This window comes from Oncorhynchus nerka, linkage group LG21 (assembly GCF_034236695.1).
Source record: "Oncorhynchus nerka isolate Pitt River linkage group LG21, Oner_Uvic_2.0, whole genome shotgun sequence".
NCBI classification, from domain to species: Eukaryota; Metazoa; Chordata; class Actinopteri; order Salmoniformes; family Salmonidae; genus Oncorhynchus; species Oncorhynchus nerka.
This window is the reverse complement of record NC_088416.1, coordinates 7076520-7093489: the sequence shown is the minus strand read 5'-3', so window position 1 is coordinate 7093489 and position 16970 is coordinate 7076520. Positions and strand designations below refer to the sequence as shown.

At 43.7% G+C, this 16970-nt stretch overlaps 1 protein-coding gene and 1 pseudogene across 1 annotated transcript; one reads left to right on the top strand and one right to left on the bottom strand.

Moving 5' to 3' along the window:
* The first annotated feature begins 65 nt into the window (after window positions 1-65).
* Window positions 66-2636, top strand: LOC115142508 (small integral membrane protein 28-like). Its single transcript, XM_029682030.2, has 2 exons — window positions 66-294; window positions 1376-2636. The coding sequence occupies exons 1-2, from the start codon at window positions 184-186 to the stop codon at window positions 1772-1774; spliced, it is 510 nt and encodes a 169-aa protein (XP_029537890.1). The 5' UTR covers window positions 66-183; the 3' UTR covers window positions 1775-2636.
* Window positions 2637-9386: 6750 nt separating this feature from the next.
* Window positions 9387-12548, bottom strand: LOC135563489 (UPF0575 protein C19orf67 homolog; annotated as a pseudogene).
* Between the last annotated feature and the right edge of the window lie 4422 nt (window positions 12549-16970).

Sequence of the window (16970 nt, the reverse complement as noted above, 5' to 3'; positions counted from 1 at the left end):
GTTGTGCCCTGCATGTGCAGCCATGTGAGCAGCTGCTTGACACCCCCCCCCCCTCCCTCCCCTCCTCACTGCTTTCTCTGTCTAACTCTGTTCGGCCACCAAGGGACACACAGCTGGATCGCTATCGACCGAATCTCTCTCTAGTCGGACGTGTTTGTCTTGAGTTCTGCCTACCACGACAGCATGAGAACGCTACTGGACAGCAGCTGGATAAAATTTGGGCCAGCCGGCAGAGGGTCCATTGATTGGGTGACTGGGTCACCTTCTCCCCCAATGGTGGAGAGACAGTTACAGGTAAGGTTACATCAGCTTGTTGTTACTGAGTGAGTCTGATTCAGTAGTAGTCGTTACATATAGACTGCTGCGAGACCCAGAGATTTTTGGTAGATCCAGGAGGTAGGCAACCCGGGTCCTGGAGAGCTGCAGCAGATTTTGAGTTTACTTTTTTGCTTGACACCTGGGAGTAACAGTGTTAGCTTCCGTCCCTCACCTCACCCCTACCCGGGCTCGAACCAGGGACCCTCTGCACACATCGACAACTGTCTCCCACGAAGCATCGTTACCCATCGCTTCACAAAAGCCGCGGCCCCTGCAGAGCAAGGGGAACAACTACTTCAAGGTCTCAGTGACGTCACCCGATTGAAACGCTATTAGCGCACACCACCGCTAACTAGCTAGCCATTTCACACCGGTTACAGGGGCATACTGGTTTAACAATCTAAAGAGCAGAAAATTATTCTGAAAAATAGCTTTTTAGGTGGATTGCTTTTATTTTATATGATCTTTTATTCTTCCTCACTGGAGGAGCGCTGTCCAAGGTACTTCAGCTAGCATCCACATACTGTGGGCTATACAGTCTTTTGCAGGCTACACACTCTTGCTGTTGTTAATTGAGTGCCTTGAAATAGTATTGGATGTCACGCCTATGACGAGTGCTTGTGAGTGCAGTTCATGTCAGGGCAATGGCAGAGGAAAGCTCTTCGGGGTTTTCAGCTGAGTGGAGTGATGTTGATGGGTCTTTAGTCAGTCATCCAGATGAGGATCAGCGTTATCTGAGCACTGAAACCGATTGGTCGGATGAATTTGGGACACTGTGTCAACAGGGGAATATAACACTCAGGCAATATCAAATGGCATAAGCCCTATTGAGCCTCTGTAGGATATCTTGATTTCACAACCATGCAGTTTCAGATTTGAGAAGATGGAAGAGGATCATCACTCATCCGGTGGAACATTGACTTTTTGAGGCAAAACCCATTACTGATTTTTTTATTTCATATCTTCAACATCATCCTGCATGTATTTTAGAGGAATCTTTTTTTCTGTCCTGTCAATGATGTGATTTATTAACACTTTTTCCCTCCAAATCCACCAGGGCGACAACTGGAATGAGCTGAACCTCGACCAGGAAGGGAGGTCAGGGCTGCTCCTCTACGTGGTCCTCCCCGTCGCCTCCCTCCTCATGCTGGGCCTCCTGGTACTCCTGGCCTACTGGAGGTGCTCCCCTCCAAAGCTCAGCCTGGACCTCCAGGACCCCGAGAGCAGCGCGGAGTTCCTCTCCTCGCTCACCGGCCACGGCGAACGCCACACCAGCACCAGCTCTGACATGTCGGACAGCGTGCTCGTCATGGTCTACCTGCCGCCGCCCTACGAGGAGACGCTGACCAAGATCACACGCGCCACAAGTCTGACCAGTCGGAAAGAGTCCATGAACATAGAGGACCTGGAGGCCCGGCTGTGTCCGGAGATCAAGTCCAGTGGACGCTACGTGTGACTGGGGAACACTGGGAGTGTCTCTCAAATGGCCCCCTATTCCCAAAAGCCCACAAAGGGCTCTGATTAAAAGAAGTGCACTATGTAGGGAGTAGGGTATATGGTATCATTTCAGACTAGAACTAAGAGATTGCTTTTGAAAGGACTCCATATACCAAGCTCTTTAGAATAAGGGGAATTCAATGGACTATTTAAAAACATCAGACCTGACTTAGTATTTTGTGGGTACCAGCTTTCTACACAGAGGAGTGTGCAGTTGCATGAAAGCTGGAAATTGCATTGACTGGCTGTCCAGGATACAGTACATCTAGATTCTCTAGAGAGGACAGACGCTGACTATGTACAAACCGTAGGTCACAGTAGGCAAATAAATCTCCTTCAACGATACAAAAAATAATATACAATTCATTTGCATTGTTTTGATCTCCTAAATGAAACACGTGATCCCCCATTTTGACTTCCACACATTGTATGAGCCACACCATGCTTTCAACCCTCCTGTACCTGTGTTGATTTACAGTTTGTTCCCTATTTGGAGACTTAAGAATGTCAATGTGCAAAGTGCAAGAATGTTACAGAAGTCTTGTATATAATACGGTATGTTATTTGAATTTGATTTGAATTGTATTTATATGTAAGAAGGTACAAAGACCTAGCCTGGGCACCATGTGTTTGACAGAAGGGACAAGGAGCGGAATGTTAGTCCAGGTTAATAATTCCCTTCATTCCTTGGCATCACATCATAAATGTACTCCTAAAAACCTCAGACCTGATACGTTTTATAGCCTACATAACATATATTCATTCTAATTACCAAGTAATATGTTTGTACAAAGTGTTATATTGTTTTTAAATAAAGAATAAGAAAAATATCTGAGCATGTTATGATTGAGAGACTTCCGTCATGATCACTGATGCACCGAGGTTGCAAAGTTTTAATCCCATGCTGCCCCACTGTGATACATCTTGGTCATATCATGTAGACTACTGAATGTGGAGGTGAGATCTCCTTTCCAAACACCTGTCTTACATTACAGCTATGGTCTTGCTGCGTTTCTGAGCAAGATTGTCAAGAAGTGTTAGAAATGTCCAGGGGTCCAACTAGGTTTTTTTTCTTACGGCCAAACAATCCTCAGAAGCAGCTACAGCATTTCATATTCTACTCTTTGTACCATTTATTCTAGTAAATGATCCGTTTCAGACTATTAACGGAAGCGTTTTTATTTAACGTATATTAATTCACAAAATGTTCGTTGTTGTTAATTAACCGATTCATTTGAATAGTCTACTGTATAAATTATCCCAAAAGCCCAAAATTCTAAACATACTGTATTTTCAGCAAAGTAAATGTGTTGATCTAATCAAAAACAACAATTGAAAACACATATTTTCAGGCTAAACCATAAAACAATACAATGGATGGTTATTGGTTACATTGAGCATCAGGCTCCTCTATATGGAATGTAATATATATATATCAGAAATAAAGTCATAAAAGACATGTCTTTAGAAAACAAAGTCACGCAAAATAGTTCAAATAAAGTGTTTATTTTTCAAATAAAAGTTCAGAGAGAAAATTGTTTGGTGCCAAAACAGTCTCTGGTAAGCTATAAATACACATCCTGTATCCCAAAATGGAAAATAAGACAGTATTAGACAGGCAACATACAATGTCTTTTTGGGATCTGAGGTAGGCCTTGTTGTTATATCTGTCTCTGTGTAAATGTGTGCGTCCATACACTTGGTTTGTGTGGATGTGATATCTAGTATCCGTGCCTGCGACAATCCTCAATCCACAATTCTTTCGCTGTTTTTTTTCTTACGGCCAAACAAACCCGAGAACCAGCCGCAACCCTTCTTCTTCTCCTTTTTATTATATTCCTCCTCCATCATTGCCATCCATCCCGTCTTCCAGAAGGGTTCGGGTTCCTGTGAACAAACAGAGTTGGTGAGTGGAAACTACAGGCACCTTAATTGGGGAGGACGGGCTCATAGTCATGGCTGGAATGGTATCAATGGAATGGTATCGAACACATCAAACACACAGTTTCCATGTGTTTGATGCCATTCCAGTTACTCCATTCCAAACATAACTATTAGCCCTCCTCCCCTCCTGTAGTGGAAACAAACCTCAGGAAGCCATCACCATCAGCAACCTTTCAATGCTGAAGCTGCAGCTCAGTACGGAACAGACAACATTCAAATTGACTGATATTATCAATGAGACAATACAGAAAACAGTGTAGCTTACCTTCTCAAGTGGGGTGAGGAGTTCCTTCATTCTGTCAGCGCTGGCTTTCTCAATGCAAAGCTCCAGCTTGGTCTTTTCTACGGGAAATGGAAATGTGACAAGATAGGACATTTGAACGGAAGGGAGGAGTTCAAATTGTTATTGTCCAACTGGTTAGTTGACTGTTACATGTAGCTGTTTACTCTACATCGGACTCTGTCGTGAAATTGTGAATGAAAGAACATTGTGGAATACAAGTCATTTACAAGAGACTAGGCCTGATTCTGAATGTGCAACACCAACAGTAGCATTGTTCTACCTGTATCATCCGGGGTTCTGGTCTCTCTCTTGACCGGGATGTTGATGCAGTATGGCCGGTCATCACCCTTCTTGGTGTCCTTGGCGAAGGTCAAGGTAGGCCTCAGGTGAGCCATGATCTCTCTGACCATGATATCGCAGACCAGCAGAGGCTGTATTTCTGGGTATAGCTGGGCTTTAACCATTGGCCACTCGTGGAAAGTCCTGAGGTAATTGCTCCTGATAGAGACTGAGACGTCTTCTAAGAATTTGGCCATGATGTCCGGCTCATCGTTGAGCTTCCTCAGAGTGCGTAAGAACAGTCTTTGGTTTTGGTATTTCAATGCCTCTTTCTGAACCTGGATATGTATGTGCTCTACCATATCATTGCAAAGTGGGACAGCTTCCCATGAACCGTATTGCTGCTTGATCGTACATGAAACTGGGAAGACAGAGTCAAAGGCTTTCCTGACAAGAATAACAGGAACAATATCAAGGTTTGTCACCTTTGGTTTGTTCCTCTCAGTCTCCGTCTGAGTCTGTTCTTGCACAGGCTTTCCACAGTCCTTTGTGGTTGACTCGAAAACAACAGTCTGTGGGAATTCTTTCGCTGTTTTTCTCTTACTGCCAAACCCACCCCAGAACCAGCTGCAACCCCTCTTCTTCACCTTCTTTTTATTATTTTCCTCCTCCATCATTGCCATCGATCCCGTCTTCCAGAAGGGTTCGGGTTCCTGTGAACAAACATAGTTGGTGAGTGGAAACTACAGGCACCTTAATTGGGGAGGACGGGCTCATAGTAATGTTTGGAATGGTATCAATGGAATGGTATCGAACACATCAAACACACAGTTTCCATGTGTTTGATGCCATTCCAGTTACTCCATTCCAAACATAATTATTAGCCCTCCTCACCTCCTGTAGTGGAAACAAACCTCGGGAAGCCATCACCATCAGCAACCTTTCAATGCTGAAGCTGCAGCTCAGTACGGAACAGACAACATTCAAATTGACTGATATTATCAATGAGACAATACAGAAAACAGTGTAGCTTACCTTCTCAAGTGGGGTGAGGAGTTTCTTCATTCTGTCAGCGCTGGCTTTCTCAATGCAAAGCTCCAGCTTGGTCTTGTCTAGGAGAAATGGAAATGTGACAAGATAGTACATTTGAAAGGAAGGGAGGAGTTCAAATTGTTATTGTCCAACTGGTTAGCTGACTGTTACTGTAGCAGTTGACTCTACATCGGATTTTGTTGTGAAATAGTGAATGAAAGAACATTGTGGAATACAAGTCATTTACAAGAGACTAGGCCTGATTCTAAATGTACAACACCAACAGTAACAATATTATACCTGTATCATCAGGGGTTCTGGTCTCTCTCTTGACCGGGATGTTGATGCAGTATGGCCGGTCATCACCCTTCTTGGTGTCCTTGGCGAAGGTCAAGGTAGGCCTCAGGTGAGTCATGATCTCTCTGACCATGATATCGCAGACCAGCAGAGACTGTATTTCTGGGTATAGCTGGGCTTTAACCATTGGCCACTCATGGAAAGTCCTGAAGTACTTGCTCTTGATAGAGAGTGAGACGTCTTCTAAGAATTTGTCCATCTTGTCCGGCTCATCGTTGAGCTTCCTCAGAGTGCGTAGGAACAGTCTTTGGTTTTGGTATTTCAATGCCTCTTTCTGAACCTGGATATGTAGGTGCTCTACCATATCATTGCAAAGTGAGACGTCTTCCCATGAACCGTATTGCTGCTTGATTGTATATGAATCTGCAAAAACAGAGTCAAAGACCTTCCTGACAAGAATAACAGGAACAATATCAAGGTTTGTCATCTTTGGTTTGTTCCTCTCGGTCTCCGTCCGAGCCGGTTCTTGCACAGGCTTTCCACAGTCCTTTGTGGTTACCTCGAATACATCAGTCTGTGGGAACTGCTTCAAAAAGGCAGCCTGACTGACGTCGAGAGCAAGAGGATTATCAGGCATTGTGTTGCTTGATGTTACAACCTCTTCATCGTCGTCCCCAACAAAGTATTTGGGGTCGATCCAGACTACATCTCTGTTGGAGGAACGAGGCAGAGAAACACGACGGATGTATTCCAACTTGATGCGGTCATTCAGGGGGAAAGCCTTCAGGAACAGTGCCAGTTTCCCGACCCGGGACCCGTAGTGATTGTAGATGGTCTTCCTAAGGTCCTCGGGTAGGGCTACTGCAAAGAGTTTGCTCTCCATAGCCTCTTCGCAGCTCCTAGCTATTGGACACCGTGGGCCGAGGACTTGAAGCGGATAGGTGTCACTGATGCCCTTGTACACCATCAGGATCCCCTCACAGATAGCGCTGGGGATGGTGGAGATGATCACTGTGTCCTTCATGGCAACCAGTTTTTTAATCTTGATTGTCGTGCCAAACTGATGTATCATGGCACTCTGCATGTGCAACACTGTCTTTCTCATGTTGCAGAAGGGGGGACACAGATTTTCATCCACAGATATACCTGGAATCTTCCTCAAGATGTTAAAAGCAACGGAGGCCATTTTAACGACCAGTAAGAGCAGAGCCTGTTGTTCAAGCTGTTTAGTACCGCATCCGTTCATTGGATGAAGTTTTAGAATAAACTTCACTACGAAGTCACTGAATAGTTCTCCACTAATGATCAATCTAGCAGGTAGAGGACAGATGTTCACCATATCCTGACTAATACGTCTCTCCTCTTCATTGGCAGCATAAACAACGGGCACTGTCTTAGCAATGCATAGACCTACGAGATGAACAATGTACCTTGTCAAGATGTGTGACCCGATTCCCAGTGCTCTCGCCAGCACAGGTTTCGGGCCTAGCACTTGCTCAAGGTTGTTGATGACAGTCTTAGCCACCTCATAAGCATCAATGGACTGCTGACCGTTCAACAGCTCCTCCTCCTCAGTGACCTCGACCCAGGGAATAGACCACAGAAGAGCTTGGGTGTCGTTGATGATAGCAGGTGTCTCCAAATACACTCCCCCCTGAAAGGCTTGGGGATCTACTTGAAGAAGCACCTGGGTGATGATATGCTTGATGGTGGAAACAAGTACCACAATCTTCTTCGGCATGATCTTGTATGCAGTCTTCATCACGGTCTCAGTGTCTGTGAGGGCCGTTTGGAGTATGGGACATGTGCTAAGGTCAAGGGCCTCAACCTTCTTTGCCTTCACACAGATGAGAAAGAGAGGCATTGCAATACTTTACTACGTCTTGTAGTGTATTTCTTATTACATGTTTAGTACTACACTTCTACGTAAAAAATGTGTTAAGTAGAACCTTAAAGGGTTCTTCTGCTGTCCCCATAGGAGAACCCTTTTTGGGTTATTTTTTGTTGTTGAATTTACGACAAAGCCTGGGTGCGAACCCAGGGTCTCTGGTGGTACAGCTGGAGCTGCAGTACAGCGCCCTTAAACACTGCGCCACCCGGGAGGCCTGGTAGAACCCTTTCTACAGAGGATTGTATATGGAACCAAAAAAGGTTCTACCTGGAAGTAAAAAGGGTTATCTTATGGGGACAGCCAAAGAACCTGTTTGGATCCCTTTTTTTAACAGTGTAGTATACAACAACAGTTCACAAATAAAGGATCCAGTCTTACCTTGTCTTCCTGGCTGTCCAGGACCTTTATGACATAAACTTCTGAGGATGAGGGAGGATAGGGGTTCAGGTTTGCCACGAGGACCTCAGCCTTCTTCTCCTGGGCTTCTCCATCTGCAACCTTGTCCAGCAGGCTGTCCATGACCTCCCTGACCTCTTGTGGAATCTCCACCTGGGTCTGGCTGAGGAACTCCACCTGGAGCATCTCATCTGACCTGATCTCAGGTTGGGCCTGTTTCTCTGAGAGAATATCTGCTGTGTCGCCACTCATCAGAGCTACAGAACCAAGAGACTCATGGAAAGGAACCGATGGCTTGGCCTTGTCAGTCAGGAGCTGCTGGCCTTCCATGGTTACCTTGAGATGGAAGAGAGGAAGAAGACATTAGTTCATACTGTTCCTTTGTGAACTAAAGGTGCAATAACAGGTAAATAAACAGTCTATGTGGGTGATAGCAATGGTGTAGTATATAGCAATGGTGTACTATAGTTTAGGGAATGGAAAAGTATGAGTATACCTTTCCTGGAGACTGGTGACATTGGCTTGGTGATACGCTCAGCTCTCTATGAACTTCCTGCTCGATCTCATGAAGTCTCTGGCAATCCTTCACCTTCAGCATCTGTACACACAGTAGGAGTTTAATATTAGCAGTGGAATCACACAGGACATTTTATTTTATGGCCATGACAATGCCATTTTGTTCAGGATATCAGATTTATCATGGATGTGGTGGATACAAAACCTATTAAATACTAAAGCAGAACATCAAAGTAGATGCTTAAACACATGAGAGCTGTTGTATAAATAATGGCAAACTTACCAGCTCATCAAGGTAACAATGGACCCAAGAAGACCCTTGGATGGATGTCGAGTCATCCATATTTGCTCCAAGTTATCCCCAGGAGACCAGTAAACTAGAAAATATTTATTGACAGAAAACTCAACCCAAAACTTCAAAACTGTACTAGAACTAAATCCAAAATAAGAACTAAACAATCGAGCAATGCAACCAACATGAGTGGTGTATTATAGCAGTCTGAATTAAGAATACATGTGTATAAATATAGAAGTATAGAATGCTAAAATTTAGAACTTTAGAATCTTTGGCAAACATAAGACATTGTGATGTCACAACTAAATGGTTCAAGTGAGCAAAAAAATAACTGCGGCAAGGACAGGACTAGAAATGATTCTGGAACAGAAAGGTCTTCATTCTGAACTACCTAGTTGTCACAGTAGGCTATTTTGCATGATAGAACAGCACTGCAAACGTGAAATATTATCAATAAAGAAAATCTTAACCATATGGCAAACTGTAATGTTGTATTACTCCATTGTTTACAAACAAATCATTTACAATGTAAGTACAGTACTGAGATTCCATGTTATTAAAATATTTACACAATCATTTCTTTTCAATAAATTGTTTTCTTTCACAAAATAACACTCCCGTGCAAATGAATGGCAGGTCAATAGTTTTATTCTGATAATACAAAATGATTTCCAACAACTACAGAATACAGTAACACACGCTCAATAAAACCTTGAATATGAATAGACAACATCAGATACAGTTCAAATCTATCACTAGCTGGTAGGGAACTGGTAATAAAACCCGCTGTCTTTATAAATTATATTTGTTTTTATACAATATGTAAGGAACTATAAGGAAAATATTTGTCATGGATGACTGTCTAGTAGGAACCAGAGCTTTGTCAGTGTCCAGTCCTTATGTCAGTCCTATGTCAGTGTTCAGTCCTTAAAGTCCTTCTCAATATTTACTTAGATTTGAAAACAGTAGCCCGAACATAACACAATGTAAAGCTAACAATAAGTCCTGTTAAATCCTTTAAATCATTGAGAACATGTTATGGCCAAAGGCAGTACAAGAACAGTGGATTGTCTCCGTTATGTTGTTTCACGACTGGGACCTTCCACTGGGCTCTGTTGAGAAAACAACGCCCCCAGCAGGCAGTCAGTAGCGTTGCAAGCAGAGGGCTCCTCTCCTCCCAGACACTACAGCCTGTGGTACCTAGCCTGCGGAACCTCATCACAGCACCCTGGAACGAACACGAACACACACACGCGCATAGAGATGCACAAACACACACTCAGGCACACACACGGTGTGAGCTATATTAACATGGTGCTTACTCTTAAGTATTCCATAAACAAGTCAAAGATGAAAGAGTGTTGTGAAGTGATCTGAGTGTGACTTTGTACCAGTCGTAGATGTCGCCTCTCACAGGGTCAGGATACGTTTGGATCCACTGACCGATTGACCACATCTTGACCACATTACCTATAACAACCGTCTCCCCTTTTCCCTCTCCATCGCCCCCCTCAGCAGGCTCCTCAGGGACGTCCTCGTAGCACAGGAAGTAGCTGCACGAGAAACACACACACAGTCACACAGGCAGTCACACAGGCAGCCACACAGGCAGTCACACAGGCAGTGAGAGATGCCATCTGATCGACTGTTCTTAGGCCTGAATTTCGAAATGCACATTGTCATCGAACATCTCAGATCAAAAGAGTCCCACATTTTTCTTGACACTAATTTTACAATTATTGTTTATTGGCATGTTGTGCCTTATTTTAACACTTTTTCTACCTCCCCCTCTCTCTCTCTCTCTCTCACTCACTACTCTGTGTTGGTGGCTCTCTCGTTCCCTGCCACTGGCTTGTCCTCCTCTGGATGTCCCTCCATCTCGCCATCTGTTTCCTGCTGCAGGCTCTCTCTGGGTCTCTCCACATTCCAGCGCATGCGTTTGTACAGGCCAGTCTGGACCCCAGCCAGGTAAGGAGCTAGACGACTGTACCTGTATATGGACAGCCCCACACTGTCTATCTGACACTTGCCAATGTAGAAATGGGAGACACTGGAATGGAGAAAGGGGGAGGAAATGCTGTCACTTAAAGTTGTTGTATTTCTTTCTACGATTTGTGACCATAGAGGACCTGGAAAACATGTCCTATGTGGTCCTCCTGCCAGTGATACCTCTGCTCAGGATCTCCAGTCCAGGGAACACTGGGACTGTCTCTCAAATTGCCCCCTTTTCCCCACCAAAAAAGGGTGCGCTAAACAAGATCATTTGAATGAGAATCCATTTCAACGTCGCCGAACAAGGGGGAGTTTGCTGAAGAGGCTAGCTTCCAAGAGTTCCCCACAGATCCTACTCAAAGTGACATACTGGCTGCCATAAACTCACTAAGCAAGAAGGTGGACACAAGGTTGGCTGATATCGCAAAGAGTATTGTGACTTTGGCCGAATCTGTGAAGGCAACTAAGGGAAGGGTGCATGAGGTTGAGCAGACGACAGTCGATCACGAGGCCAGGCTACAGGACATAGAGAAACAGTGCGCGACGTTAAAAAATGACAACTAAACCCTGAAAGCCCGAATGGAAATGCTCGAGTCGCATTCAAGACGCCAGAACATCCGAATATGTGGGATCCAGGAGGACACTGAGAAAGGGAAACCCATTGAATTTGTCTCGGATCTGATACAGGCATTGCTGGGGTGTGAACACTTCAAAACGGCCATCCTGATCGACCGCGCACACAGATCTCAGGCAACGACGCCGGCCAAGGGCGGGCCACCAAGGCCATTCATTGTACGGCTGCACTACGGCTGTGTCAACCGGCTAAATGGCCAAATACAGGCCAGGAATGTGTTTGAATTTCCGGCCTATGTCTTTTCGATTAGAAGATCAGATATTGGGACTTATATGATAGGTGATATGTTGTGGCTAATATAGCATTGTTTAATATATCATGTTTTAGTGCCATTCACCCCCTAACGTGAGAGTTAAGTGTTATTTAATATTAGTTTATATGCGGAGCATTAATAGACGACGAGTTAGTTCATGCTGTATGTCTAGACACCCTAAGGTTTGTGTGTTAGCCAAGGAGAGCTTCGTTTGGGGAAGTCACTCAGTAAAGGGACGGGAGGGGGGATGGGGTCTGTGTTTTATGTTCACGTTTATTAGTACAGGTGACATGACAAGCTCCCACACGGTGGGACGTTTTTCTTCTGGGTTTTGTATGACAGCAACAATTTGCTCTAAAATAAGAAATGCCCCATAGTGACAGAGCACAGAGTAGACCAGGTGGAATAAATATAGTCAGTTGGAACTGTAATGGCCTAGGGCATGTGGTGAAACGAAAGGTTTTTCTCATCTTAAATCACTGGGTGCTGACATAGTGCTTCTTCAAGAAACTCATATTAAACGCTCCGCTCAGGCCAAGCTATGAGTCGGCTGGATCGGTGAGATATACCAGTCTAACTTTGATGCAAAAGCGAGAGGGGTAGCAATCCTGATAAGGAAAAACATTCCTTTTGTTTACTCATCCTCGATTTCAGATCCTAATGGTCGGTATATTATTGTGGCTGGTACACTGAATTCGAAACCAGTAACCTTGGTCAATTTATACGGACCCAACTTTGATGATCCATTATTTTTTCAAAAGTGTTATTTAAGGACATACCAAATATCTCGGATACAAGTGTTATTGTTGGAGGGGACGTTAACTGTACGTTAGATCATCTTTTAGATAAACAGCTATCAAGGTCACTTCAACAATTAAATGCCAGTGTCTGTCTAAATACATTGATGACGAACCTTAACATTGTCGATATTTGGAGACCGACGCACCCAACAGACAGGGATTATTCTTTATTTTCATCAGTTCATAAATCATATTCCAGAATTGACTATTTTTTTGTTGGACTCCAAACTAATTTCAGCAGCTGAGTCGGTTACCTATCACCCTATTCTAATTACGGACCACTCTCCTCTGTCCATGGTGCAGAAACTTGACAATATGCCGACAGGTCGGCGACCGTGGCGCTTAGACGCATACCTGTTGAAAGATGAGGCTTTTTTGTCAGTATTTGAAGGAGCAGATTGCCTTTTCCTCAGAACTAACGACACGGGGGACGTTGACGACTCCACCCTTTGGGAATCTCTAAAGGCTGTGATTAGAGGTTACATTATTTCTTATACATCAGAGAGGAAGAAACGTGCCAATACTAGGCTGAGAGAAATTGAAAGACAGTTAGGGGAACAGGAGAACGTTTTTCGGACGAATTCCTCATATACAGTCCTTGAGAAGGTCACAAATGTAAAATATGAATGCAATACCATCCTTTCGAAACGGGTGTGCTCTTTACTTGCTAGAACGCAGCAAAGTTATTTTGAACTGGGTGACAAACCACATAAATTATTAGCAAGACAGCTAAGGCATGTACAGGCATCTAGAGCTATTCACAAAATAAAAGTCAAGAAGGGTAAAATAGTAACAAATCCGCAGGATATTAATAAATGTTTGCGCAGTTTTACTCAGAGCTATACCAATCAAAATGCGATGCTACTGATCCACAAACTATGGAACGCTTTCTCGCTGAATGTGAACTTCCTAAACTAGACAGGGGGGCAGCTGCTGCACTCGATGCAGGGATAACTTTAAAGGAAATTAACACAGAGATAGCACAATTTTCAAACAGCAATGCCCCTGGGCCCGATGGATATGTAATAGAATTCTATAAGAAGTACTGCGCCAGTCTAGCTCTCTACTTATGTTGCGAATATTTAAACAATCCCCCAAAAATGCCAAACTCCCGCAAACACTGTATGAGGCTACAATAGCACTGATCTTGAAAAAAGAGAGAGATTCCATGGAGATGTCGTCTTATCGCCCCGTGTCGTTACTCCCCATAGAAAACAAGGTGTTGACAAAGATATTGGCAAACCGATTGAAAACATATATTTCCGACATCATACACCCTGACCAGACAGGTTTTATCCCGGGCCGACATACAGTGGGGCAAAAAAGTATTTCGTCAGCCACCAATTGTGCAAATTCTCCCACTTAAAAAGATGAGAGAGGCCTGTAATTTTCATCATAGGTACACTTCAACTATGACAGACAAAACGAGAAAAGAAATCCAGAAAATCACATTGTAGGATTTTTTATGAATTTATTTGCAAATTATGGTAGAAAATAAGTATTTGGTCACCTATAAACAAGCAAGATTTCTGGCTCTCACAGACCTGTAACTTCTTCTTTAAGAGGCTCCTCTGTCCTCCACTCGTTACCTGTATTAATGGCACCTGTTTGAACTTGTTATCAGTATTAAAGACACCTGTCCACAACCTCAAACAGTCACACTCCAAACTCCACTATGGCCAAGACCAAAGAGCTGTCAAAGGACACCAGAAACAAAATTGTAGACCTGCACCAGGCTGGGAAGACTGAATCTGCAATAGGTAAGCAGCTTGGTTTGAAGAAATCAACTGTGGGAGCAATTGTTAGGAAATGGAAGACATACAAGACCACTGATAATCTCCCTCGATCTGGGGCTCCACGCAAGATCTCACCTAGTGAATGACCTGCAGATGTTACGCCCCTGAAAACAGGGGAGAAATAATCACGAGTGATACGGTGTTGTATTCTCAAGTCAACATTTAGTTCAATCATTTCACAAAAGTAACACATTACATAACAGAAAACCCATTATACAAATAACACAGCAAAATATCTTATTAACAACACGCATGTTCATTCACAATCGACATAAAATGACAGCTACTCTCAGTACGATGCTATCCTTCACTTCAACCGAGCAGGGCTAATATTACTCTCTTCAAACTTAACTCTAACTTCAAGACGTTACTAAAACACATATTAAACACTCTTGACATGTTCGCTAGTTATAACATTTAAATTACTATTTTTATCATCAATAAAGTACCTGAAAACAGGGGAGAAATAATCACGAGAGTGATACGGTGTTGTATTCTCAAGTCAACATTTAGTTCAATGAGAAAAGACGGCGAATTTCCCCAGGAATATGGGTGGAGACCAGAGCAATCGATCTCCGGCTCATAGATTAAGAGCATTTCGTAGATCACAGATTAACACTTTTAGGCACTACAAAATAAAGTAATCAATATAACGTTTACACATTACTCTCACAATTCGTACCCTTTGACAGATTTTAAGTTTAACACAATTATATGAATGTTATCAATCTCTATCAACTAATACTGAATGCATCTTTTTAACCTTAGATGTTTTAAGATCCTCACATACTATGAATTTACTAATACTTTTTAATGTATAACAGGCTATGAATATTTCCTTTAACCTGTCACACTCTCCCCGACAAAATAAATGTTGTCCCAACATTACCAACATTGTCTTCTTCAACAGTTCGTATGCACTGGACCTAGAAAATCCTCTTCTGTAAGGTAGTACTTGAGCAGAGGTCAAGGGTCACAGTTCAAATATAACTAACAAGTTATATTCACAGTCCATATCTGTTGACCAATTTTAATGATCTATATGCATAGTCTGCAAATGGTCTCTTTTGACAGTCTGTGAAATCTGACAGTAGTCCATGGTCAAACATGTCAACTCTGTAGCCTCATGTTTGCTGAAGCCCATACATGTAAGGTGGCTGAAAGTAACATTGCTGTGGTGATGGCAGCCATGGAACCAGTCCTGGTGCAGAGTAGACAGGGAACAACTGTGGCAGTGGCTGTATACTGTAGCAGGAAGGGATACCAAGCTGATCATAGGTGATACGTCTTGGAGGGTGTCTCTCTCTTTGTGGCAGCTGGTAGGCTGGTTCCTCAGGTTCAGCAGCATCAGTATATGAAGGCAAGGCACTTGGTGGACGATCATCAGGCAAATTTTCAGCAGGCAAGTTACTCTCCTCAGCAGGCAGGTCTTTAACTGTTGTTGTCTCCTCCAGCCGCTTTTCAACAAGAGGCTGTGCTGGTAGCGTATCAGGGACTGGCACTGCAACTGTCCGTTTCACTGTTGGGGGCCTGTGTTCCCACTCTCTCGCTGGTTCAGCATTCCTCTCCTCAGGTACTGTAGGAGATGTGGGAACCTGTAGCGGCTCATGATGAAGGTCATATTCATCCCCACTATCTTCATCAGAATCTAGAGTCTGTGATGCCGGCTGGTGTCTCCTCGTTTTCTGACTTTTGTCCACTTTGGTCATTTCTGGTTGTGTCTCAAAAGGTAAGTGGTCACAGGACATGAGCAGATTTCTGTGCAGGACCCTGGAGCGTCCCCTACCCTTTTCTGGTCTCAATTCATAAATCGGCAGGTCTGAACCCATTTGTCTCACCACTGTGTGAATTGTATCTTCCCAATAGTTACAGAGTTTTCCTGGTCCTCCTCTTGGTGTCAGGTTTTTAATCAGAACTCGCTCACCAGGCTGTAGCACTGAACTCCTAACTTTAGTGTCATAGTACTTCTTACTTCTTTCAGCGGCTTTCTGAGCATTTTCATTTGCAATGGCGTATGCTTCTTCCATCCCTCGTTTCCAGTTCTCCACGTATTCTCGCTGGTTACTGGAACCTGCCTCTGTGCACAATCCAAAGAGCATATCAACTGGAAGCCTGGGTGATCTCCCAAACAGAAGATAAAATTGTGAATAGCCAGTCACTTCGCAACGGGTGCAGTTATAGGCATAAACCAGTTTGTTCAGAGACTCCTTCCAATTTGACTTTTGTGTCTCAGTTAGTGTCTTTAACATTTGCAACAATGTTCTGTTCATGCGTTCCGCTTGACCGTTTCCCATCGGGTGATAGGGTGTTGTCCTGGACCCCGCCATGCCACTGAGTTTCTTTAACTGATGGAACAACTGATTTTCAAATTCTCCCCCTTGGTCATGGTGGATGCGGGACGGGAACCCAAACTTCAGGGCAAAGTCATTGAAGATGAGATTTGCAGCAGTTTTACCTGACTGATGTGGTGGCGTAGGCTTGAGTGAAACGTGTAAAATGATCAACAATCACGAGGATGTACTCATATCCCCCTTTGCATCTGTCGAGATGAAGGAAGTCTATACATACCAGTTCAAATGGCTGTGTGGTCACAATGTTTGTCAGAGGAGCTCTTGTTGCATGGGCTGGCTTTTTCTGCTTGACACAGCTACAAGTTTTAGTCACATAGTGCTCGATGTCAGATTGCATATATGGCCAGAAGAAGCGGTCACGTACTAGTGATACAGTGCGGTCAGTACCTTGGTGTC

Coding starts and splice junctions, on each gene's coding strand:
- LOC115142508 (XM_029682030.2), top strand. CDS start 184: ATGAGAACGCTACTGGACAGCAGCTGGATAAAATTTGGGCCAGCCGGC. Junction 295..1,375: donor TGGTGGAGAGACAGTTACAG/GTAAGGTTACAT, acceptor CAAATCCACCAG/GGCGACAACTGGAATGAGCT.